The 24,791-nt window shown below is 57.6% G+C and overlaps 1 protein-coding gene across 1 annotated transcript in view; it reads left to right on the forward strand.

Moving 5' to 3' along the window:
* LOC140899888 (maestro heat-like repeat-containing protein family member 2A) overlaps window positions 1-21,516 on the forward strand; it is a 57,946-nt gene extending 36,430 nt beyond the window's left edge. Inside the window, exons 17-43 of the mRNA XM_073316147.2 lie at window positions 2,920-3,061; window positions 3,809-3,861; window positions 4,468-4,575; window positions 4,817-4,936; window positions 5,161-5,283; window positions 5,772-5,924; window positions 6,373-6,399; window positions 6,889-7,011; window positions 7,397-7,476; window positions 7,981-8,095; window positions 8,249-8,344; window positions 8,812-8,916; window positions 9,290-9,413; window positions 9,745-9,866; window positions 10,319-10,471; window positions 10,756-10,910; window positions 11,562-11,706; window positions 12,346-12,542; window positions 13,349-13,483; window positions 14,214-14,328; window positions 15,464-15,610; window positions 17,101-17,283; window positions 17,521-17,733; window positions 18,435-18,572; window positions 18,923-19,025; window positions 19,441-19,506; window positions 20,008-21,516. Coding sequence (XP_073172248.2) covers window positions 2,920-3,061; window positions 3,809-3,861; window positions 4,468-4,575; window positions 4,817-4,936; window positions 5,161-5,283; window positions 5,772-5,924; window positions 6,373-6,399; window positions 6,889-7,011; window positions 7,397-7,476; window positions 7,981-8,095; window positions 8,249-8,344; window positions 8,812-8,916; window positions 9,290-9,413; window positions 9,745-9,866; window positions 10,319-10,471; window positions 10,756-10,910; window positions 11,562-11,706; window positions 12,346-12,542; window positions 13,349-13,483; window positions 14,214-14,328; window positions 15,464-15,610; window positions 17,101-17,283; window positions 17,521-17,733; window positions 18,435-18,572; window positions 18,923-19,025; window positions 19,441-19,506; window positions 20,008-20,246 — 3,480 coding nt within the window. The 3' untranslated portion in view covers window positions 20,247-21,516. The remainder of the gene's footprint in view (window positions 1-2,919; window positions 3,062-3,808; window positions 3,862-4,467; window positions 4,576-4,816; window positions 4,937-5,160; window positions 5,284-5,771; window positions 5,925-6,372; window positions 6,400-6,888; window positions 7,012-7,396; window positions 7,477-7,980; window positions 8,096-8,248; window positions 8,345-8,811; window positions 8,917-9,289; window positions 9,414-9,744; window positions 9,867-10,318; window positions 10,472-10,755; window positions 10,911-11,561; window positions 11,707-12,345; window positions 12,543-13,348; window positions 13,484-14,213; window positions 14,329-15,463; window positions 15,611-17,100; window positions 17,284-17,520; window positions 17,734-18,434; window positions 18,573-18,922; window positions 19,026-19,440; window positions 19,507-20,007) is intronic.
* Window positions 21,517-24,791: the final 3,275 nt, after the last annotated feature.

Below are 24,791 nucleotides of genomic sequence, written 5' to 3' on the forward strand. Positions count from 1 at the left end.
TAGCTTTGAGAAGGTCTCAGATGGAGTGAAAGCTGTTAAGAAAGTTGAAGAGTCCTATAACCAAGTGGCTGTGTTTGGCCAGCTTGTTGGGGAGACAAGGTTGTTGAGAGAGGAATGTCTCCATGCTGATTCTTTGAGTGAACAGACTGTGTCTCGGGTTCAGAGGGAAAACTGGGTAGCTGAGTCTGCAAAGCAGAACAGTTGTGCAGTTAATATCTCGAGAATGCAGGGGATGGCAGGTATACTCTCATCTCTAGACACTTTTTGGATAAGACCTGTAGTCTCTCAGTGAACTTAACATCTGATTCCATGTGGAAGCAGAGGTTGGTAAGGGAAGGACAACAGAACTTTGAGTCTAGCTTGTTAGTGAAAATGGATGGTTTCTCTTTCAGACAGAGCCCAGCCTTGGAATTGGTAGCAGTTAAGGATCTGAAAACTGGTGAACTGGCTCCTGTCTGTGGTAATGCAAATTACTTGGCTGGCAGGGAGAAGGACTTGCTAATAGCTGTTAGCACAGAGAACACACCCAATCAGCCAGTGAATTATGTTAAGCAAGAGGAATCAGGGTTTGATCCTTCAGGACAGGGAGGAAAGAGAGACCTTAATTTTGCAAAGGGAAGCCACAGGCTAACCCTAAAAGTCCCAAACCCCAATAGTATTGAGCCAAAGGTGTGAATAACAAACATGAATGTAGATGAAAGAAAAGGAGTACTTGTGGCACCTTAGAGACTAACCAATTTATTTGAGCATAAGCTTTCGTGAGCTGTAGCTAATGAAAGCTTATGCTCAAATAAATTGGTTAGTCTCTAAGGTGCCACAAGTACTCCTTTTCTTTTTGCGAATACAGACTAACACGGCTGCTACTCTGAAACATGAATGTAGATGGACACTTGGGATGAATTTGTTATTGCTCATGGTAATTTTGGTAACTAATACGGTGCTATTACCAATAACTGTAAAAATGTACAATGTGCCTAATCTTTTGGAAAATCCCTTGAACATGGTAAAAGGAATACATGAGAACACGCTTTGTGTTAAGAGGCCTTGTTATACTGATGGTTCACAGTTAATGCCTGTAAACAGTATTGGAACTTTTCGCAGGGGAAAGACATTCCAAACCTGATGTGCTGTATAAAAAGGGAAACTGAGGCACACTACCATATTGCTTTAATGGCTAACTGCCAAGATTCCTGTACTATAAAATACAGTAATATCTACATTAAGATGATGTTAATTGGGTTCCAAACATTTGCTAGAGTTTGTATGGATAAAGTAGTCATGTCCTTTAGCTCTTGGCAAGATCACATGAGACATACAGGAACCATGCTGGAAAAGCAGATCCAATCAGCTATTGTTCTAACCATGTTTTACCTTGAGTTTGTAAAGAGATTCAATCATGTTATTGAACATGACTTTGATAAACCATTTCGGTTATACACCAATACTTGCTGTAGTAAGACAGAACCAAGGATGGGGAGCTCTTGGGATGCAGTCAGTGATGGTTGTGTCATCCTTTCCTGCATCAATTTTGCGTTGGGGGTGTGACGTTATTGACATAAGCTGGGACCGTATAGATCATTGTTGCAACCAAAGTCCTGTAGTGGCACCAAATCTTGTATAAAGGGGGTCAAATGAGGTGTCTAAGACCAGGTTATGGTTTGCTGGTTATGATTATGCTGTCTATATGTGTATCATTTTTATAGTTAAAAATTATGAATATTGGCTCTATACTGTCTGTATTTCAAACCTGTGCTATGCTTCTGGGGAACACGCCAGACAAGTTGGTGTCAGTTCTGCCTAGCCTGCTTGGTGGCCCATTAAGGACCATCAGCTACACAACTGACCCAGTGAGAAAAGGCAGACATGCCTTGGGACTCAGCAAGGTGTGCAGGGACCTGCCTAAGGACAGAACTCTGAGGGTTTTCCAGGCCATGTGATGGACAGCTTGTCTTTGGGACAAAGAAAGAAAGACCACATGGCAAGAGACTATAAAAAGCTGCTGCAGCTCCTCCATCTTGTCTTCAATCCTGCTTCTTACCTCTGGAGGGACTTTGCTACACTGAAGCTTTGAACGAAGGACTGAAAGACCCATCCCAGCTGTGGATGTTCTCCAGAGACTTGATTTGAACCTGCAGTTTATTCTATCACTGCTGCAAGCCTGAACCAAGAACTTGGCCATTACTGTATGTCATTGATTCCATTGAACCAGTTCTAGCTCTCATCTCTATTTCTTTCCTTTTATGAATAAACCTTTCAATTTTAGATTCTAAAGGATTGGCAACAGTCAGATTTGTGGGTAAGATCTGATTTGTATATTGACCTGGGTCTGGAGCTTGATCCTTTGGGATTGAGAGAACCTTTTTTTCTTTTACTAGGGTATTGGTTTTCATAACCGTTTGTCCCCATAACGAATGGCACTGGTGCGGATACTGGGAAACTGGAGCGTCTAAGGGAATTGCTTGTGTGACTTGTGGTTAGCCAGCGGCGTGAGACCAAAGTCTGCTCTGTTGGCTGGTTTGTTTTGCCTTAGAGGTGGAAAAACCCCAGCCTTGGGCTGTAACTGCTCTGCTTTAAGCAATTTGTCCTGAATTGGCACTCTCCGTTGTGTCCCACCAGAACCAGCATCGTTACACTCACACTGAGGGTGGGCCCCATCACTGGGGAGCAGCCCCTGCAAGTCTCAGGTCCTCATTGCCCTGGAGGGAGGGGCAGCCATGATGGGGTCCCTTATCTAGAGCTGCCCATATGGGGACATCCCTGTGCCCCCTCCCTGACTCCACCTTCTGAGCCCCTTGTTCAGGAGGAAGACGCTCAGCACATGTTTCTTGCACGGGTCCCATGCTGACCAGGGCCCGTTCTCTCCCCTCCCCAGTATGGAGGGGGCTCAGCTGGTGCAAGTCACCTCCTTTTCCTTCTCAGGTGCTGTCAGCATCCCCCTTCAAGGGAGAAGGGCGCGGAGTGGCTGCCCTGCTCCTGCTGAACGCCCTGCGCCCTGAGCTGTATGGGGACGAGGCCGAGCAGTGGTGGATGGAGATTCCAGCCATGGTCCACTATCTTGACGGTAACGGGTGGGGATGGGAGCAGCTGGGATGGGCAAAGGGAGAGCAGCAGACGGAACCGTCCTGCCAATGCCCGTTCCTATCGCAAGCAGTGGAGCCAGGGAGAGCACAAGGCCTCTTGGATTGTCGCACCTGCAGCCTGCTGCTGCGTGGTTAGGTCCCCGGATGTCCCATGGCAGGGGTTGGGATGGATCTGTAGAGAGGGGTCAAGAAAATACTTGGTGAGCAAGCAGAGTGAGGAATGGAGCAGGGAGAATAAGGTGTGAGCAGAGCTGAACTATGGGAGAGAGAGCTGCTGAGCACACAGCCAGCGCCCTGCAACCAGACTGGCTAGGGTTGGCTCCTGGGAAACCCAGATGGGACATGTCTTCCCTATGAGGCCATGCCACGTTGGAATAGGGTACCTCTGTCATGGGAGCAAGGGCAGGAACTCCAGTGTGGATGGGACCCCTGTGTAGAATCCCCCATGCATGGCTGGAAGGGCAGGAACTCCAGTGTGGATGGGACCCCGGTGTAGAGATCCCCCATGCATGGCTGGAAGGGCAGGAACTCCCGAGCAGATGGGACCCCTGTGTAGGGACCTGCACAGTGTGAAGGGCAGGAGCTCTAGTGTGGATGGGACCCTGGTGTAGGGTCCCCTGGGAAGGACAGGATGCCAATGCAAATGGGATCCCAGTGGAGTCAAGGGGATCCAGAAGGGCATCCGTGGGGTGCTTTGTTAATGGCCAGCTTGGTACCCCTCTCTCTAGGACATAGCAAGTTCTCTCTGGACCAGACCGTGTGGGAGCACAAGCTGTTGGAGGTAACACGAGGACTTCTGTTCATTCTCCCAGCCCCAGAGTGGAGCAGCCCTGGGCTAGTTCCTCATGGAGGGACCTGGGTTAGAGAGTTGGAGTTTGGCCTGGTGTCCTTGGCCAGAATTTCCTGTTGCCCCCACCCACTGTTGGGCTGTTAAGCAGCTGCCATGCTCCACCCCAGAGGGGGTTGCATTTCACTGAAAAGGGGGTTCCCGTGTGTTACTGGAAAGAGCATAGGGACGAGCAGTGCTATGGAAGCGAGCGTTAGATCCTGGGCCAGGGCTGTCTCTGCTGGCACCTCTTGTGGTCAGGAGAGTTGCCCCAGCAGGTGATTTAGCACACTTGCTCTGCCAGTTCTTAAATGCCCAGCTCCTCAGTGCCCAGTGGTGAGAGCCCCCTTGCGTTTATCTGTGGGGGGAGTCCCTGCACTGGGAGTGGGAGCTGGAAGCCCCTGAGCTGGGCTCACTCGATGCTGGCCCCAGTGTCCTCCATCTAGAACCGCAGCTCAGGAGGGCTCTGTGGAGGCTGGAGGCCAGGATCCCTCATGCGGGTGAGAGCAAAGGAGGAGACTCTGCCCCTAAATGACCCCCCTTCGGCTCCTTTCCTCGCAGTTCCTCCGAAAGACCTTGGAGAGGAGCAAAGAGGGTGGCTGGAGCCAGGATCTGAGCCAGGAGCTGGGCCGGCAGATGGGCAGCTATGCCAGTGGCTCTGTGGAGAAGGTCAGTTCCCAGAGAAGGCCTCTCTAGCGCTGGGGGGCTCTGGGGAGGGGCAGGGGGTGCTGGGACAGTCCCACACGAGTGAGACCAAGCCCTGCAGTTCCCCCTGTGCATGTGGGGCCAGCCCCTGCCTGAAGCTACAGGTCCTGATCCTGGCCCAGGCTGGCGTGGCCTTCGCCCCAGCAATGGCACAGAGCACCCTCACCGAGACTGGGGCTGGCCCCTCCCCTGCACTCTCTTTCAGGCTTTCCTCTGCAAGGTGCTGGGCACAGCCCTGGCCATGGGCAAGGATGTGGCTGCAGTGACAGGGCAGCTCCGGGAGCTGCTGCGCATGACCGACTATCTGAATGACACAGAGACGGAGGTGAGGGGCTGAGACCGCCTGCACCCCAGAGCACCCAGCAGCTCTGGAGGGCCCTTCCCCCAGGAAGAGGCCTGTGGCCTTGGTGTGCAATTGGAGCTCCTGAGAGTGACTAAGGAGTGACTGGAGCACTGGGCCCGGGGACTGGGGAGACTGGTCGTGGCTGGGAGCCCTGGCCCCGGGGAGGTGCTGATGGGTCTCAACTGACCCCGAGCTCTCGCTCCCAGTGCCTTGGCTCCTGCCTGCAGCTCTGTGCCAGGGACCAGCTGGATGCCATCCTGAGAGCTCTGGGCGACTTTGAGGAGGAAATGGCAGAGGGGGAGGATTCCTGGCATCTCAGCCTGTGCAAGGTACAGCACCCCACCTTCTCCTAGCCCCCAACCCTGCCTGCATGGGGCTGTTGGCTGGGGTCCAGGCCAGCAAGGCACAGGCGCGTGGTGCAGAAGGGCTGGGCTGGGTTAGCCAAGTTTCTGATTGTCAGAGCCCACGGCTGGCCCAGCCAGAACCATGGTTCTGACCCTGTCTGGGTTGGGACATGGAGCCACTCTGTCGCCACATGGCTGGGGGGATCACCTGAGGGAACTGGTTAAGTAGGCAGGGATGAGGCTTGGGGTCACCGCCAGGGCATGTGGGGAGTGTATGGGGAGCCAGAGGTTTGTTCTTGGGTGGGGGGGTTGGCGCTGGACAGGGCCAGGGGGACGGGACAATGTTTATAGAATCTAGGGAACAATCTTCCCAGCCCGTGAGCCCCAAGGAAATGCCTGCCCAGGGCCTCTGGACCTGAGGAGGGAAAGGCCTTTCCCCAGAAACGTTCCTGCTCTTCTCTTCCTTGTCCCAGGGCCTGGCCCCATGGGAGAGGGACAGAGTGAAGAGCGCCCTCCTGCTGTTCTACAGCAGTGCAGCAGCCCAGGCACCCCCCCAGCAGCTGCTCCCTCTGCTGGTGGATGAGATCGTACCCAAAATCCTGCACCATTACAGCACCAGCTCCCAGGTACCTGCCCGCAGCAGTTGGTCCCAACCTCCCTGCCACCTGCCTTCTGAGATTGGGCTCCCAGGACCTCACAGGATCGGGTCTCAGGCCATGGGGTGAGGGCACCATGGATTGAAGGGGCCACTGATGAGTCCAGGGCAGCCACGGGGTGAGGGGAGGGGGGGAGAAATGGATTGATGGGAGGATAGCGGGGATGGAAGGAGACAGCTGGGGCCCTGCTCACCTCTTAGGGCCCTGTGGCTCCCAGCCCAGCCCTCCTCCTTTCCCTGGGCCATATAGCTTTAAACCTGCACAGGGACCAGAGGGAGGTGGGTCTGAGGGCCCCCTGGCACAATGAGCATGGCTCCATGCTGCCCCCCCCCCAGGGGGAGGTGGCTCTGGGGGCCCTGGCTTATCCCTGGAGGCTTCAATGCTGATGTCTGACAGCTGCTCCCATTTTGTTTTTCAGGCGCTGGGACTAAACGCCAGGCAGATGGTAACGAGCAGCGAGTATGATCCCAGTGTGTCCCCCAGGGCCCATGCAGCTCGGGCCGGGGCATCTGCATGAATTGTGGGAAGGCTGGGGCTGGGCCAGGCTGTGGGCTGCTGGCAGCCAGGCTCAGTCTCAGCCCTGGGGATGCTGGTGCATGGGACTAGTTTATGCTGCTGTTCCATGAATCTGGTTGAGTGTGCCCACAGCCAGGAAAGTACCGAGGGGCTGCCCCCAGGCCACTCGCTGCTGTGCGGGGGCTGCTGGTTCCATGAATCTGGTTCTGTGGGGTTGGGGTATTCATAAGCTTCTGGGCCCCTCCCCATCCGGGTGCCATATGACTTTGGGCCCTTCCTATGAGGGGCGTGATGGGGTGGCCAGGGTCCTCGCCTGGGTGGGGGGGGCCTCCCTGGATTGGGAGCCTGTACTCACCTCAAAGGGCTGGGGAGGCTGTGTCCAACTCTCATTCCCACTCTCCTCTCTGTGGGGATGTAGGACACGGCCCTTACTCTGCGCTTCATTGAGAGCATCTCCGCAGTCAGCCTGGCCGTCCAGAGGAGCGGGGAATCCCAACCCCACCAGCTTCCCCACAAACAGGTGCTGCTCAGCCAGTTGCTGGTGAGTGCGGGGATCCCCAGTCCTGGGGGAGCAACCTCATGGCCTCGGGGTTGCCCTGAGCTGGGGTCTCATTGCCCTGGCTCCAGCAGGCTAGGGCTCTGGGATAGAACTGGATAACTGTGTCCTTGAGAGTAGCTGGGGAGTGGGCTGCTCTCTGGAGGTCATCCCAACGCTGTCCAAACCTGCCCTGAGGCTGCTGGCAAGACGCAGAGGCTGGCTTGGGGTCAGGGGATGCAGTCCCATGGGCACTGGGAAGTTCCATCAGCCCTCCCCCCCCATCAATTCTGGGCATTATGTCAGTCCCCCGGGGGGGGGAGTCCCATTGTCGCCCCCAGGGATACCATGGCCTCCCCCCATATTCTTGGTCTCTCTGTGTGTACTTCAGGAGATCATTAAGGCTGAGCCAAGGAGCTCCCTGCTCTCCACAGTTCGTCAGGAGGCAATGGTGGCCATCGGGCACCTGAGGTGGGTATTGCTCTGCCCCTAGCCCCCTCTACACCAGCTGGCACTTTGGTCATCCTTACTCATGGTGACTAGCATGGGCAAGCCCTGACATGGGCTGTTCCGGGCAGTGTATGAAGCAGGAGAGTGACCCCCATGGTGCCACTAGTGTGGGGAGAGCTGCCCAGCCTTCCTAGAGCCAGGGGCTCAGTTCCCAGGGTGGCCTGGGCCCCAGAGCTGAAAAAATCCCGTCGAGATCACTGGCACTCAGATCACTGCAGATTGCTCCTGATCTCCGCAGGAGAGCCCTATTGGGCACAGAGCCCCTGCCTGCTGGCAGATCAACCACTGCACACCCAAGAGAGCAAGGGGAGAACCCTGGGGAGAGGGGGGCAGGGATGGGGGCACTGGGGGAGCCCCAGGGGAAGGGAGGCAGGGAAGGAAGCAGGGGGAAGGGGTGTTGGCCTGGAGAGGTCTGTGGGTCTCTGCCCTGCCTCTAACACCTCCCGCCATGCTCTCTCCTGCCAGTAAAGTGAAGCAGCCACTGAGCCGTGAAAAGAATCAGGAGTTGATGGAGCAGTGCCTTGATAGTGTCTTCTCCCTGCCTCCCCAGGAGTTCACTGCAGATGTGGGGCCCATCCAGGTATGTGAAAGCCCGTCCTCCCTGCCCCTGACCGGGCACCCCCGCAGGGTCATGGTGCCTAGGCATCACTCCCCCGAGGGCTGGGCCTAGGTACCAGCCCCCTCTGCCCCTTGCCAGCCCCACCAGGGCCTCACTCCTCCCTCTGGTTTGTAGACTCTTTATGCCAGCACCATGGCCACCCTGGAGGGGCTAATGGAGATGTTGCTGGAGGAGGATGAGACGCCAGAGCGACTCCAGGGAACCTTCCGGGTGAGTGGGGGCTGGGCAGGGAGGTCTTCTGTCCAGACTCCTTGATGGCTCCTGTCACCTCAGGGTCCCCTGCCCGGAGTCTGGGAGAGTCAGGCTCAGCCTTTGCCCAACATGGGGCTCATTTCAGACAGGAGCTAGAGGGGGGAAGGACCCCACAGAAAAACCTCCTTGTCTGGGCAGAAACACTCCCTGGAGCACTGCACCCCAGAGGGAAGGGTGGTTGGACTGCCCCCACTTTCCTGGTCTCCATTGCTTTGAAGACCTGCACCTCCGGGGGGAGAGGAGCCACAGGCTGTCTGCACAGCCCCTCCCCCTTCAAGGGGCTGGGAGCCAAGCACTGCTCCGGGCATGGCCCAGGAGGTGCCATGCGGAGGCCTCTCCAGGTGCCATTCCCCACCCTCGCTGGGCCCCTCCTCCCCCAGGTGCAATTGGTGGGGGGTTTGCTCATTGCCCTGCTCTGCCCACAGCTCCTGCAGAGATGGCTGGTGTCAGAGCAGGTGTGGGAGCGTGCACGTGCCATGCGGGTCAGCACCCACCTGCTGAGGGCGTATCTCCAGATGGTTACCATCACCGTGAGTACCACCCCACCCGCCTGGCCCAGCGCCTGCCTGCAGCCAGCTCAGGCACTCTGCCTCTGCCCCAGGATATCCCCATGGGTCCCATATGGGGAAGGGCAGAGCAGGATCCCTGGGCCCCAGCAGCCCCCGCACAGCAGCGAGTGGCCTGGGGGCAGCCCCTCGGTACTTTCCTGGCTGTGGGCACACTCAGCCCCTGCGCGGAAAGGGCCTGCTCTCAGGAGCAGTCAGGCTGGTCCCTGGGAGCAGGCAACTGTTGGCAGAGTGAGGTCACTGTCTGGTATGGACCAGATCCTGGGCCAAGGCGAGGCGAGGGGCTGGTTGCACCCAGATGAAGCCCATTTGTTGTTCTCTTTCTTTTCCCAACCAGACACAGATACCTCCTGGCCAGTTCAGTGCCCTGGCTGGGACGCTGGGCCCCTACACCTGTGACTCACTGGGCAGCATCCGCCAGGGTGCAGGGGATGCCATCAGGTGCCTGCTAGACATACAAGGTGCGGAGGCCTCAGGGGCAGCGGGTGCCCTGGGGCAAATAGAGGGCATGGCCCGGGGGTGGCATGGGGCATCGCCCAGAGGTGCCCTGGGGCAAATAGAGGGCATGGCCCAGGGGTGTCCCGGGGTGAATAGAGGGCCCATTCAGGGTATGGCATTGCAGATGCCTTGGGGTGAATAGAGGGCCAGACACAAGCATGTGCCAGGCTCAATGCCATGAGGGGCTGGGCCCCCAGCCTCAGCAGCTCCGGGTGCACTAATAATGGCACCCAAGGGGCAGTGGCTCGGGCCCACAGGCCAGGCTAAGCATCTTCCCCTGGTTGATTCCTGCAGTTATCAAGCAGCCTTGGACCCTGAGGGGCCAAGATAAGGAGTGGGTGCTGCGGTGCATGTGTCAGGAGCTGCAGAGTGCAGATCCCGGCAAGGTGTGGGATGCATCTATCAAACTGGCCAAAGTAAGGACTCCAAGAGCTGAGTCAGGCAGCTACTGGACTGGGCCACCTGGGGAGGGGGCTACTGGGCTGAGCTGCTTGTAGGAGGCCGGGCGGCTGGGGCAATAATCTGGCAACTGGGAGGCTCCTTGTCAGTAACCAGGAGGGGATTCACAGGGGCATGCTGGGTGACAGCGTGGATCTCTCATGGGCAAAAGCAAGGGGCAGAACCAGGAACTCCACTATCTGGATGCGGGATGCCCCAGCACTGAGCAGACTTCCCACGCCCCTCCCAGTACACAGGCTCTGGTTGGATCTCTGGGGCAGGGATTCTCCCCAGAGGGGCCAGCAGCCTGAAGGGGAGAGCAGCCAGGGACAGCCCTACTCCCTGCTCATGGCCAAACTCTCCCTGGGGCCCTGCCTGGCTGAGGAGTGAGCAGCAACCCCAGGCCATGGCTGTGCCCCTCTCTTTGCAGATCGTCAGCAGGGCCCTGCCCAAGGCGGAGATCCTGCCCTTCACCCAGACCCTGCTGGAGAGCCTGGGGGCCGTGAGCCAGGCCTGTGACCAGGCCAGTGTCCTGTGGTTTCTCACGCTCCTGACAGACCGCGCCAGTGACCTGAAGGACACAGTAAAGCTGGGTTGGCCGTGGGTGTTTGGGGCTGGGTTTGTGGCAGCGGGGCTCCCTGAGACTGTCTGTCAGGGGCTCTGATCAAGAGCTGCAAGGAGGCAGCAGCCCCTTCCCCCAGGCACGGGGAGGGGAGGGGACAGGGGCTGGGTGAGCAGAGGATGATATGTGATGGGGAGGAGCTGGCTGGGGGGCCAAGTGAGTGGCAGAAGATATGTGGTAGGGAGGCTTCTCCGCTGCTGGCGTTCCCGAGGAGTGGGCCAGGGTAATCTCTCTGTCACGGCCAGGTCCAGGCCATCCTGAGCATCACCAGCACCTACCTGCGCTGCACGGAGGACCCTGAGCCGAGAGGGCTCCTGGCCCAGGCAGTCTCACTGCTGGCTCAGCACCACCAGGAGACTGTGGTCACCTACCTCCTACAGCGCCCCCTGCCAATGGATAGGTGAGTGCAGCACCTGGCCCAGCACAGGCCTCCTAGCGGTGGGGTGAGCCACATGCCACATGTACCAGGGAGCAACCCAGGAGGTGCCCTTTGCCCCACATCCCTGGTCCAAGGGCTGATGTGATTCCACAGCTTGGGCAAGGTTCCTCAGCTCTTTCCTAGCGAGGGTTACCCCTCGCCCACCCCCACCCCTCCGATCTCTGGGGCAACAGCAGGGGGAACAGGTGCAGGCTGGCCCTAAACACAAGCCAGGGGTACGCCCACATCTAGCCCAACACTTTTGGGGTCCTGCTGAGTCAGCCTCACTTCCTGCTCCACATGCGCTTCAAGGTCACGGGTCCAAGTTTAGACCCCCAAACTCCTCCAGCCACTGGGGGCGCAGGGCTGGGAGAGGTCTGACCCGCTCTGGCCTGGGACTCCGGAGAAGCTGAGTCCCCTAAGCTGGGCCCTGACTGCCAAAGGAGCATGAGAGGGGCAATAAAGCCAGAGACTGGTCTCTCTGACCTCCTCTTTGAGCTGCCCACAGCCTTTCACCCCAGGGCATTAGAGTGGGCCCTGCCCACACAAAGGTCCCCAGCCGCAGCGAGGTGGTGTCTGGGCCTGGAGCGGGGGCTCCCACTGACAGATGTCTCTGGGTCTGCTATGCTCTAGGGACAGCAAGGAGCTCTGGGCAGCTCTGGCTGCTGAGGATTTCTTCCAGGATATCCTAAAGGATTTGCTAGACCGGATCCCCAGGGGGCCAGCAGCAGAGCAAGGGGCTGAGACCCAGGAGGTAGCAGTTGCCAGTCCCCTCTCGGTGAGTGCAGGGGGGCTGTGGGTATGGCAATTACAGGGAGGGGACAGCCAGCCCCCATCCTCCACCAGCACTGGGCCCTGGGACAACTACCTGAAGGGGGGTTCCAAAGAGGATGGATCCTGGTCTCAGTGGTAGCTGATGACAGAACAAGGAGCAATGGTCTCAAGCTGCAGTGGGGGAGGTCTAGGTTGGATATTAGGAAACACTATTTCACCTGGAGGGTGGTGAAGCACTGGAATGGGTTCCCTAGGGAGGTGGTGGAATCTCCATCCCTTAGAGGTTTTTAAGTCCCGGTTTGACAAATCCCTGACTGGAAGGATTTAGTTGGGGTTGGTCCTGCTTTGAGCCCCCTGGCCTCCTGAGGTCTCTTCCAACCCTAATCTTCTATGACCCAGTCCATGGGCTGCTGGATCCCGTTGCTGGCTGGGCAGGGAGTTGCTAGGTCCTTCCAGGGCAGATTTCATGGAAGGAAGAAGGCCCTGGATTGGCATAAGGCACAGACCCCTCTGGGGCAGGCTTGCCCCCTCCTCTCTCCACAGACCCTTCTGGGGCAGAGAAGGGCCCATGGGCCATGTCAGCCAGGGGAGTGGAGCTGGGGGAGGGTAGCTCCTGTTAACGCTGTGTGGGCCTGTCCCACAGGTGGTCTGTGCCATCGGCGAGGTGGTGATGGGGGCAGCGGTCGGGAATGCGCTGGGCTGGCTGCTCCCTGAGCTCTGCTGTGCCCTCCTGTACCAGCTCAGCCGCACCCTGGACAGCGACACGCCATTGCCCTCCAGGGCTGGGAGACCCCTGGCCGGCCCAAAGGGAGCTGCACCCCCACCCTCCACCCCCCGCAGGTAATGTCTGGGGCAAGGGCACCCCACTCCCACCCCTGCAGGTAGCATCTGGGGCAAGGGCACCCCATCCCCACTCCTCACAGGTTAAGCCTGGGGCAAGGGCACTCCACCCTCTGTCCCCCACAGGTAGCGTTTGGGGCAAGGCATCCCTATCGACCCCAGCCCTCCACCCCTAACCAGCAATTAGGGTGACCCTATGTCCCAATTTTATAGGGACAGTCCTGATTTTGGGGGCTTTTTTCTATATAGGCACCTATTCCCCCCACCCCCCACTCCCTGTCCCGATTTTTTACACTTGGTATCTGGTCACCCTACCAGCAATGCCCAAGGACAAGGCCGCCCCCACCCGTCATAGGTGTTGTCTGAGAACAAGGACACCCCTTCCCATTCTGCACCGGCATCCCCTCAGAGGAAACACCCAGGGGCAAGAACACCCCCCAGGTCCCCATCTGTCCCATCCTGCAGTCAGTGCCTGGGAAGGATCTGGTGCCGCTAGCCCCATGGTCTGCCGCTGACAGGATCCCTCTGGCCTCTGCCCTCCCCCATCTCTGCTCTGCTCCCCCGCTTCAGCTGTGCCCCTTAGCCTGGGCAGTGGGGCTGAGCCCTGGGATTCAGCCAGCTGGGTTCTGATTTCAGTCTTGCCTCATTCTCTAGGCATTTCTGGCCAAGTCCCAGGCCCTCTCTGGGCCTCATTTTCCCCCTCTGTCCATGGGGGTTAGTGACACATGGGGGGCACAGGGCTGAGGATAGCCAGGCAGCTGGATCCTGCATCCCCGTTCACCAGAGCAGCCCTGCTGTCTCCCCAGCCTGATGGTGGTGGCACTCAGAGCCGTGCTCGCTAAGGGCCTGCAGGATGTGTCCAGGACCCTGGACAAGGAGCAAGGCTGGCGCCTTCTGGAGGATCCCCGCAGCTTCCCCGAAGGTGTCTCCCTGCTGGCGAGGTGAGGAGTGGGCCTCCAGCCCTTCTGCTGTCTCTCTGCAGAGTCCCCAGTGGTGTGCTAGACCCTGGGCCTCCACTTTCTGCAAGGCAGACTGCTCCAAGACTGGGCCCTCCCCATGCCTCTGAGTTCAGGCCCCTGTGAAGTGAGGCAGCGATGCAGGGCAGTGACTAGTGGCCAGGGATACAGGAATTCATGGCAAAGCAGAGCTCCTCTGTGGGTCTGTGCTGGACAGCACCTCTCTCTCGGGGGCCAAGACTCCTGGACTCATCTGTCCCTGCCTGGCTAGAGCTCCCAAACCCCGGTCTGCCGCATGGCAGCCCCTCATCTCCCAGCCCCGTCCCACTGTGATCACTACTCCCTTTGGCTGCCAGGCCTTATGGTGGGTCTTCCACTGCATCTCCCAGGCAGCATCTCTCTCAGAGCTCATTCCTACGCTGCAGTCTATGGGCCATTTACCCAACTCTTGCTGCTCCCCGGTCCAGAGGGGAAGGGAACCCCTTCACACCAGTGGGTAGCAATCCAGAGAGAGGGGAAACAGAGTCACACATCCTTTGCAGAAAAATATTCCAAACCTTTCTGCCTCCTCCACAGTGACTCTGCGGCCCTTGGGCGGAGGAGCTGGTTTGGGCCCACTCACCCCACGAGGTGCTCAGAGCCCCTGCAGTTGGCTCTTGCTTAGCTCTGCCAGCCCAGACACTGCCCAGACTCACCCCCACTGCTCTGTACACAGGGCTCTGGCGCAGGTGGGCGAGGCACCACTGGAGAGGATCCTGCAGCTCCTGTTCCCGTCCCTGAGCTCCCCATGTGAGGACTGGAGAGTCACTGGCACAGCCTTCTACGCTGAGGTGAGACGGGCCCCAGATGGGCTCTCCCCAGGGTGCTGCCTGGGCGGGTAATGGGGTGGGCACGAGGTGGGGAGGCAGCTGGGCAGGCAATGGGATGGGCCCAGGGGTTGTGTTCTCCCTCCATTTTACATAGAACCCCCTGAGAGCCATCACCCCCTGGCACTTCTGCTGTGCCCCTCGTTCTCTAACAGTGGCACATTGAGGGCGCGTTCTGCCCCTTCTTTCAGGGGAGCAGGGCCCCACTGCCCTGCACATGGGGGGCAGGATTTTGGGAGGCTGGGCAGAGGCTGAGCAACCCCGCTCTAGGCCCTTGCACCCCAGGGTCCCTTGCTGCACCCCTGCTTCGTTCCAGCTGGGAGTAGCCCCCGTCCATTGTGCTGGGAATCAGAACCAACACCAGGGCAGGCCCTGCTCTCCCTTCTCTGGCTGCACCCTGCTTGACACCCCGTTGCGGAGAGCAGAGTCCAGCCCAAAGGAGTTCGCCCTCCAGCCCAGGCTGCCTGGCTCGCCCTCCTCCTCGCTGGGTGGATGAGCAGCCAGACAGCACCCTGAAGTCACAGGCTGGCACTGGCCGTGGACCCAAATGGCTGCCCTGAGCCAAAGCCCCACGGACTGTGGGAAAGGAGGATCCCAGCTGTAGGACTGGCCCATTCAGTGCACTCCGCCCCTCCCATCAGGCCAGGCCAGGCCTTGGCAGACCCCGGGCAGCAGCAGAGGCAGGTTATCCTGGGAGCCAGAGAGAGCTACAGGGTCTGGCCTGGAGAAACTCCCTGGAGAGCCAGCCCAGCCACGCCCATCTCCTCTCCAGCTAGGCTGGGACAGGGGAGTGAGACTGGAGGGCTGGGTCCTGTGCCCACTCTGCCACTGGCCCCTCAGTGAGTCACTTCCCCGCTCGCTGCCTCAGTTTTCCCAGCTGCTAAGAGGACAGTGAGACACACGCACCCCCTGTGTGCAATGCGCTGAGCCCAGGGGAGAGTCACCCCACCCCATGAGAGTGCCGAGAGGCACTGTGGTGCCTGTCAGAGCTGAACCCCCCAGCCCAGAGCCGGAGGGAGCTGGGGCTGTGCTCTGCTGCCAAACTGCCCGATGAGTGACTCCGCGTCCCTGGCCATGATCGTGGTCTCTTGTCCCTCAGCTAATGAGTCACCCCGTGCTGCGGCAGAGGAAGCTGCTAAAACCTGTCTTGAAGCACCTGGTGGCAGGGGCCAGTGATGAGAGTGACACCATCCGTTGGCTGGCAGCCCGTGGGCTGGGGAACATGCCCCAGGGGGCGCCGCAGAAGGTGGGCAGAGGGCAGTGTGGCCAGAGGTGGGGCAAGGGGAGCACCGCGGTCGGCGGGAGGGAGTGAGTCCAGGGGCTGCATTTTTTATTTCCAGCAACCCCCCTTGCCCTGGGCTCTAACAGTAGAGGCAGTCAGGTCTGGGGGATGTTCCCAATATGGCTGGTGCCACCCCTCCTGCACCTGGGGCAGAGACTGAAGCAGGAGGATCCCCAGCCGGCCCCTCCCCATCATATACCACCCTTAACTCACCAGGACCCCCAACCGGCCCCTCCCGACTGCACATTCCTCCCGCACTCCCCCGGCCCCCCAGCTGGCCCCTCCCCACTGCATATCCCTCTGTCACAGAGTCACCAGGCGATGCTCTGGAACTACTCCCTACGAAGCCAGTCAGGAATCTGGGGAAGCCTCCTCTCCAAGGCAAAATAGCTCACACAGCTTCCACCTTCCTGGCTCTGACCTCGGAGCATTCAGCATCCTCTGCCCCTCCGTGCGCTTCCCACCGCAAGTCCGCCCAGGCGGGGTCCTGGGGAAGCCAGAGGGCCCTGCACCCCAATTCCATAGTCAGACATGACTCTCAGCCAGCCAGTAAAACAGAAGGTTTATTAGACGACAGGAACATGGTCTAAAACAGAGCTGGTAGGTACAGAGACCAGGACCCCTCAGTCAGGTCCATCTTGGGGGGCAGGGAGGCCAGAGCCCCATCTGGCCCTCTCTCCATTTCCCCAGCCAGCTCCAAACTGAAATTCTCCAGCCCCTTCTCTCGCCTTTGTCTCTTTCCCGGGCCAGGAGGCCACCTGATCTCCTTGTTCTCCAACACCTTTAGTTGGTAACTTTGCAGAGGAGGGGCCCAGGCCACCAGTTGCCAGGAGACAGGGTGTCAGCCATTCTCTGCCTAGACAGCCTCACGCTGCCCTCTAAGGCTCTGCAACAATCACACAGCTTATCCCACCACCTAGATACTTAAGAAATGCCTAGGGGAAACTGAGGCACCCACACAGTATTCAAAGAGAAGTTTAAGAACAGTCCCACTTCGTCACATCGAACAGTTCCACTTCGTCACACTTTGTCTCTCTCCTGGGCCAGGAGGGCACCTGATCTCTTTGTTCTCCAACACCTTCAGTTGGCACCTTTGCAGAGGAGGGGCCCAGGAGAGGCTCAGGCCATCAGTTGCCAGGAGACAGGGTGTCGGCCATTCTTTGTGCAGATCCCTGCACGCACCTGCCCACTAGGGCTTTGCAGCAATCATACACCCTTATCCCACCACCTAGATACTTAAGAACTGCATGGGAGAAACTGAGGCACCCATACATTATTCAGAGAAAACATTAAGAACATTTCCACTTCGTCACACCCTCCCACTCACCCAGACCCCCAGCCAGCCCCCTCCCTCACCTGGGCCCCCAGCTGGCCCCTCCCCATCACATTCTGCGCTCCACTCACCTGGATCCTGGGGGGCACTGGGGTATGTCTGATTGTCGGGTTCCATTCAGGTGAAGAAGCACAGGCAGCTCCTGCTGGACACCCTGCGCCACCCCTTGGCTGAGCCCAGCAGCCCCCAGGTCGTGGGCGAGAGCATGCGGGCCCTATGCAAGATGCTGGGGCAGCTGAGCGAGCGTGACATGGGCCGCCTCTCCCAGCCCATGGCTGCGCAGGCCCGGGCACACTTCCCACACGTGAGTCGCCCCAGTGCACGGACAGAGCTCTCCCCCTGCGCCCCCTAGAGCAGGGGCTCAGAGTGCCGGCTCTCAGGGACACCCCCATTGCCTGGGTTCCCCAGACCAGCTCCAGCTCTCCAGGCATAGGACCTGGGAGCAGGACAGAAAATGGGGTGGATGCTTGCTGCCCCTCCGTTGGGGCATTGCCCACTCTCAGGCATGCCCACTGACTCTGCCCTCTGCTCTCTGCGGCAGGAGGACGGCGCCGTGCGCGCGGCAGCATTTGGCCTGTTTGGGGCCCTGGCCAGCTCGGCCCACCACAAGCACCGGCAGCTCTTCACAGGGGAAGTGAGGAGCAGCTGGGCCGCTCTCATGCTCCATGTGCGGGACCCAAGCCCTGAGGCAGCCACGGTGAGACGCAGGGAGAGCCCCCCCGCCGGTCCTGATCCTGAGATGCGGGCGCAGACCGTGAGAGAACCCCCCTGCTGGGCCTAATCCTGAGACGTGGGTGCAGAGTCACTGACAGGGAGAGAGCTCCCTGCTGGGCCTGATCCTGAGACGTGGGTGCAGAGTCACTGACAGGGAGAGAGCCCCCTGCTGGGCCTGATCCTGAGACACAGGCACAGACAGGGAGAGAGCCCCATCTCAACCTGCTCGCACTGCTTTTGCCAAGGAGGGAGGCTGACAAGTGATGGGTGATCCTGGGCCAAGTGCTGCCCTCAGAGTAACCCCAGTGAGATGGGGGTCATAGGGAGCAGAACTGAGGGTGCATTGAGGGGGTATAACCCACTGGGAGGGGCTGGATCGGGCTTTGGGGGTACCTGGGTGTATCCCATTGGAGGGGTATCACAAATCTGTCTGTGGTGGGGCACCCCCTTTAGGCTACATGGGGGTGCAGATGTGGGAGTCCAGTTACTTCATGTATGAGGTGCCACTGTGGGGGCTGGGCCTCTCCAGCCCAGGGCAGCTCCTTAACCCTTCCATGCTAGGGCAGGGTTAGTGACCTCTTCACAAGGGGGTTGCACAGGGGTCACTGTGTAGCGGACACCCCTTGTGTACCTGATCTCTGTCCCAGCAGAGTCCCCACCCCCACTGTCTGCAATAGTCTGGACAGTGGAGAGCTTTGTTCCTGTGCATGGGGCCCCGACTCACCACTTCTCTGCTTCCAGGCCTGCTACGCTGCCTTCCAGGTGTGCGCCCCGTTCATAGGCCTCACGGGGCTCGCGGGAGCCTTTGACAGTAGGCTCCTGACAGGCGCCTCCGGGGAGAGGCACGAACACTTGATGGGACACGTCTGCAAACAGCTGGTGAGAGAGCTGCCAAGAATGGGCCATTCTCTGTGACTGTGCTTTAGACCCAACAGCAGGGTAGCCCTTCCTCCCTCCTGCTCCTTCCCTTGCTAAGGCCCCAGGAGCAGCTCTGAGAGGCAGGCTGTGAGCACATCCGTGTGTCCAAAGCACCTGTGTCATGGGAGCTCAGGGCTCTACAGCTCTGTTGTTTAGGATTTAGCCTCCCCAGCCCCAGGCAGGGTTTGGTCTGATTCCTCCATCCCCCTCCCCACCCCTCATTTCCAGGATCAGGCTGTGGTGAGCAGGGGGGCTGACCTGTCTCTAGGTCAGGAGGAACTCATGCCGTCTCTGTCGCTGGTCCCTCCTAGGCCCAGAAGGACCCTGTGCTGCTGGACAGTCTCGTCATTGAGACCTGCCTGCACCTCCACAGCCCCTGGGAGGGGATCAGACTGGCAGCAGCCAAGCTGGCAGGTGAGACAGTGCCCAGTGATCAGCACCCAGATGGCAACGGGGAACAGGGTGGAGTGACCCTGCCTTCGCGGCCAGGTTGCAGCTCCGGAGCCAGGCCCACGAGGGCAGTGGTGTGACTCCAGGGAAAGCCAGGAGATAGGCCCAAGACAGAGCCATTAATCTGACCTCTTTTGAATGCGGTGGGAGGGTCCAGTTTGAACCCTGGCTCTGAATCGGCCCCTGTGGCTTGGGCCCAGATTGGCTCCAGCCCAGGAGGTGCCATGTTGTGGTTCTGGTCCAGACAAGGCCAGAATCTCATGAGAACAGCCATTCTTGTGAGATCCTGGCCCAAAACCTGGGGCCCTGGGTTCAAGGTGTCAGGAACCCACCCTGCCTTGCAGCACCCTGGGACAACATGCTCCTCTTGTGTCTCCAGGGATCCTGGCAGAGAACATGGAGGCCCAGCATGTCCAGCAGCTGGATCTGGGAAAGCTGCTGTGCTGTAAGTTCCCCAGACCACCCCACCCCCACCCCAGCTCCTGCCCAAGGAGCCACCCTCCAGGGCCCATCCAGCTGGCACAGAGCAGAAGGGGCAAACATGAGAACTGCTGATGCCGAGGGCCACGTTTTGCTCTTGCTTGCAGCAGAGCAAATGGGGAGCAATGCCCTTGGGGTCACTGGGGTGGCTGTGCATTGACATCAGGGCAGCTGGCAGGTGAGTGTGGCTGGAAGCTCACGGGCTGGACGGTGGGGGCCAAACACCCCCTCCCAGCAGGATGCTGGATCCAGCCTCGGCAGGCAATGCCACTGCTCGCACAAACAAGCCCAGGACTGCAGGGAATGCACCTGGTGCTGTCAGTGCATGGTCCGCATGCTGGGGGCTCTGACCTTGAGGATGCAGCCCATGGTCATTGTAGGGCTTGGCCAGTGTGGTTCTTGCCCCAGGGATCTGTGTTTATGCACAGGTATCTCATCCCAAAGGGGTTTCTCTTCCTCCCCACAGCCCTCCAGGCACTGCATGGTGACCCCAGCACTGCTGTCGAGATTGCTGTGGCAGAAGCCATCAGCACCATCAGCCAGAAGCAGCGGGTAGCCCTGCAGGAGCCAGGTCCCAGCCACACAGGTCCCAGAGTCCGAGGGAGGCTGCTCTTTGTGAGGAAGCTCTTCAGGAGGAAGGGGAAGGGGAGACTCCTGGCAGGGCCCCTAGATGCCGCAGAGTCCGATAGCATCTCCAGCAGCTGATGTTGGAAGGAGATGGATGCTGCTGCCAGTGCAGAGGATTGGGGCCTTTGGAACCGAGTGTTCCCCGCACTCAAGGGACTCTGGATATTGATGTGTGTATATATGTGTATATATTCTGTGCCTTTCCAGCCGTGGTCTGGGCTTTGCTATCTCGTCGGAGTCTGAGTCCAGGACCCCAGTCAGTCCCAGCCCTGAGTCAGCAGGAGCTGGGAGCGTGGGCATCTCACAGACTGGGCTGCTAAAGGTGCAGGGGCCATAAATATGGGAACCAATTGAATGCCCATGGGGTGAGATGGCAGCTGGGTGGGGCTATTGGCCAGGTGAGTCGCAGGCCGGCGTGTGCCAGGAAAGGAGGTTGTGATTTAGCCATGGCTTTTTATCTAGAGTGTCCTCCCCTACCTTTCCCTGCTCTCCTGGGTGAAGTCCAGCTCCTGCCATTGACTCTGAAATGCTGCTCCAGGTAGGACAGTGCTGTTGCATGGGGGAGAGCAATGCAATTCTACCGGGCGATTCTCTGCTACTTCCAGGCTCCAGGGTTTGCTTATTTGACCTGATAAAAGATCCTTTGGGGCTGTTCTTTTAAACCCCAAACCCCTCTAAAGAGACTCTCTCAGCCTCCCTTCCCCCACACCGTCTCCCAGCCTACTCCCACCCTATCAGGCTACCAGAGGTTAGCAGAGGCTCAAGAAATGGCCACCAGCACTGCCTTGCTCTGCTGTGATGGAGAGAGAAGCAAGCTTCACGGACCTTAGGGCCTAGGGGACATTTTGACCTGGTAAAGGCTAGTGTTAGGTGCTGTGTGTAACACTGGCTCTCCGTGCACATCTGTCCCTGTGGCTGTCTCAGTGAGAGCAGCAGCCTGCTCCTTCCAGCTAAGGAATCATAGAAGGGTAGGACTGGAAGGGACCTCGAGAGGTCGTCTAGTCCAGTCCCCTGCACTCAAGACAGGACTAAGTATTATCTAGACCATCCCTGACAGGTGTTTGTCCAACATGCTCTTAAACATCTCCGGTGACGAGATTCCACAACCTCCCTAGGCAATTTGTTCCAGTGCTTAACTACCCAGACAGGAAGTTATTCCTAGGAAGTCCAACCTAAACTTCCCTTGCTGCAATTTCAGCCCAATGCTTCGTGTCCTATCCTCAAAATTTAACAAGAACAATTTTTCTCCCTCCTCCTTGTAACAACTTTTATGTATTTGAAAACTGTTATCATGTCCCCTCTCAGTCTTCTCTTCTCCAGACTAAACAAACCCAATTTTTCAATCTTCCCTCATAGATCATATGTTTTCTAGCACTTTAATCATTTGTGTTGGTGTCCTCTGGACTCTCTCCAATTTGTCCACAACTTTCCTGAAATGTGGCGCCCAGAACTGGACACAAGACTCCAGCTGAGGCCATATCAGCGCCGACTAGAGCGGAAGAATGACTTCTCGTGTCTTGCTTACAACACTCCTGCTAACACATCCCAGGAGGATGTTTGATTTTTTTGTGACAGTGTTACACAGCTGACTCATATTTAGCTTGTGATCCACTATGACCCCCAGATCCCTTTCCACAGTACTCTTTCCTAGGCAGTCACTTCCGGGGAGACCTTGTATTCTAGGTCCCAGCCTCGGGCGGTCTGTGCATGTTATTCTTCTGCAGAGACATTAAACTTCCGAGAACACACGAGAGTCTGGCCTTGGTTTGCCCCAACAGCAGGGCTTTGCTGATCTTTAACTTTAAAAACAATAAGCTAAAAAGCCATTGTGTGGTGCCTCTCTAATGGGCTCCCGGGACTCTGTGATGGTCTGTACTATTATGACAGGTTTCAGAGTAACAGCCGTGTTAGTCTGTATTCGCAAAAAGAAAAGGAGTACTTGTGGCACCTTAGAGACTAACCAATTTATTTGAGCATGAGCTTTCGTGAGCTGTAGCTCACGAAAGCTCATGCTCAAATAAATTGGTTAGTCTCTAAGGTGCCACAAGTACTCCTTTTCTTTGTACTATTATGGTCACCACTTTTACAAGACTATGGTAAATTTTGTGCAAAGTAAGCCTTGTGAGGTATCATTTGAAAACTCATAATCTGATTAACATTATTGTCCTGGTAAAATATGTGACGAGGGAGATGTAAATAGGAAACAGGGGAGATGTAGACAGGAACAGCTATTCTGACAGCACAGCAGTGTAAAAGGCCCCCCAGGCTAGAGGATTAAGGAACCACAGCTGTTCAACAGGCCAGATTGTACCCTGAGGCCTGTCGCACTATAGACGGTTCAGTGCAGCAGAGGAGGGAGTCTGGAAAAGGAACCACCCCAGAATATTGCGGCTGGATTGTGAAGCGAGGCTGTAGGGATGTGGGTAGTCACTCCCCACGTGAGACGGGGCTCTGCTCAGGTTCAAAGCTTTGGCAGACAGTGCTTTCCCCTTACAGGGTGTTACCTGCACAATCATTGGTTCAGCCAAGCTCTGGGGCGGCAGCCCTGTGAGAGTTTATTGCAGGTGTCTGGGAGGAGTCTGCTCATTGAGTGGGACTGGAAAGGACCTTCCTGCAGACAGATAATATATGTGCTCCAAGATGTGCCCTGAGCCCCGGCCTCCCATCCAAGGCTACAGAAAAGTCTGGTTAAAAATAAAGGTACATGCAGTTACCCTGCTGGGGGGAGGGACAGGCAGTGCCACAATCTCTGCACTCAGGAACAATATGGGTTGGATGCTTCAGCTGTTGAGAAAGCAATTTACTGCAAATCAGTAGGTCTAAGCTGTTCTCCAGTGTGGTTAGATGTTTGGCTGTGTGTGTGTGTGTGTTCCCTCTGTGTGCCGCCCCAGCCCTGAGCAGACAGCTGGCATGGCAGACCTCGAGAGAATCACCCAATAACCACAAGATCCATTAAGGTATGAAGGCATCCAGCCAGGTTTATTGTCGACAAAGGCTGGTACTAGTATCCCGCAGACTCTATCGGACCACTAATACATGTATGCCCGTAACAATGGACCAGCTCAGTGAGCGGCAGGACTTTCCATTCCTCCCTAAGGCCAGACAAAGATACTCCCTCTGATATACATCTTTATACCCCAATACAAATAAGTTAGTACTGCCCCTTTGACATAGTTAGTTAGTTACCACCCGCGATGTGACTAGTTATTACCCATTACCTTGTACTTGTTGGTTTGATCAAAACATCCTTCTTATCTGCTGTCATCCTGACCTCATCTTTTAGGAGGGTCAGTGTGTTCCTGTTATCCTTGGGGAATGTTTTTGTACCATCCTTGATATCGGGATGTTCTGGTATCACTTGATATTGGGATGTGTTTGCGTGAGCACTTCTTAGGAATGTGTATTTCTGCAATATCAGCCCTGTTCTTGCCAAATTCTGTGAGCAGGTCCTGCCTCATACCAGGCCTCTAATATAAGGTCTTATGTCTCAGGCTCTCTTCCTACTACATCCAGGACTTAGGCCAAAGCAAACGAGCACGTGAGCCACTAAGTCAGGCTGGCCCTGCTGACCCATGTTCCAGGTCTGTGCACAGGGCTGGGGCTGGGGTTTAAATGGGGACTTGTTCCTTTTCCAGGTCCCCTACCTTCCTCCTTAGGGAGTGTGCCTTGATCAGGTTTGGAATCCAGGCTGGCCACATACTGTGAGCTCCTGTTGTCGCAATGCTTCACCCTTTGCCCTGGCTCTAGTCTCACGGGCTCTGAGGCAGGGTGGTGGAATGTGCCGGCTGGATCTCTGGGCGCTCTTTAGGGTATTGACTCTGTCCTGGGCATTGCTGTGTTGATCCCACCGTGGCAGAATGACATTTTGGCACCTGGTCGTGCTGCCTCATTGCTGTAGAATTTTGATGCCACCTCCTCCCCACTATGTGGTGATGACATCATGACACCTCCCATGCGGCATCGCGCTGGGTTTCGAGGACGTTTCATCTTGTGCCATGACAGCAATAGTTTGACGCTGCCACATGAAAACGTTTTGGGGATCACATCTGTGGTCACCCTGGGACTGAAACAGGGGTGCCCCAGCTCTGCCCCATGGAGCCAGTAAGTACAATGCTGGCTGGGCCTGGCCTTACCGCTCCCCGTGTGTCTGAAGCCGGAACACGGCAGCAGCTGCAGGAGCAGTGAAAGCTTGCATTGATTCAATGGATATTCTGTGCCTGTGTTTGTCAGGAACGAGTCTGGGAGCCAGGCTCAGAGGCAGGAAAGCAGGAAATAGGGGAACGAAAGAATGAGCCACAACAGGGCACCTGTGATGCTGGGTCACTGGTGCCCCCTGGAGGAGAGAGTGCAGCGGTCTTGCCACACCAAGGGCTGCGGGACGAGGCGTCAGCAGGGCGTTGAGGGAAGGATGGGCTACCGTTGCAGCCATTAACGGAGCAGCGCTGCCAGTGTTTGCCCTATTCTTGTGTTGTGATTTGAGTCCATTTTTTCCAGGCTCCTTATGATGAGGTGAGACGCTGCAGCTGGCTCAGTTACTCTGGCTCAGCTGTTGGCCCCTGGACCGAGGTGAAATCCCTCTCCCTGCAGAAGCAAGCAGCCATGGTCTCCTGCCCCATCAGGGTG

Source organism: Lepidochelys kempii, chromosome 17 (genome assembly GCF_965140285.1).
Source record: "Lepidochelys kempii isolate rLepKem1 chromosome 17, rLepKem1.hap1, whole genome shotgun sequence".
Taxonomy (NCBI): domain Eukaryota; kingdom Metazoa; phylum Chordata; order Testudines; family Cheloniidae; genus Lepidochelys; species Lepidochelys kempii.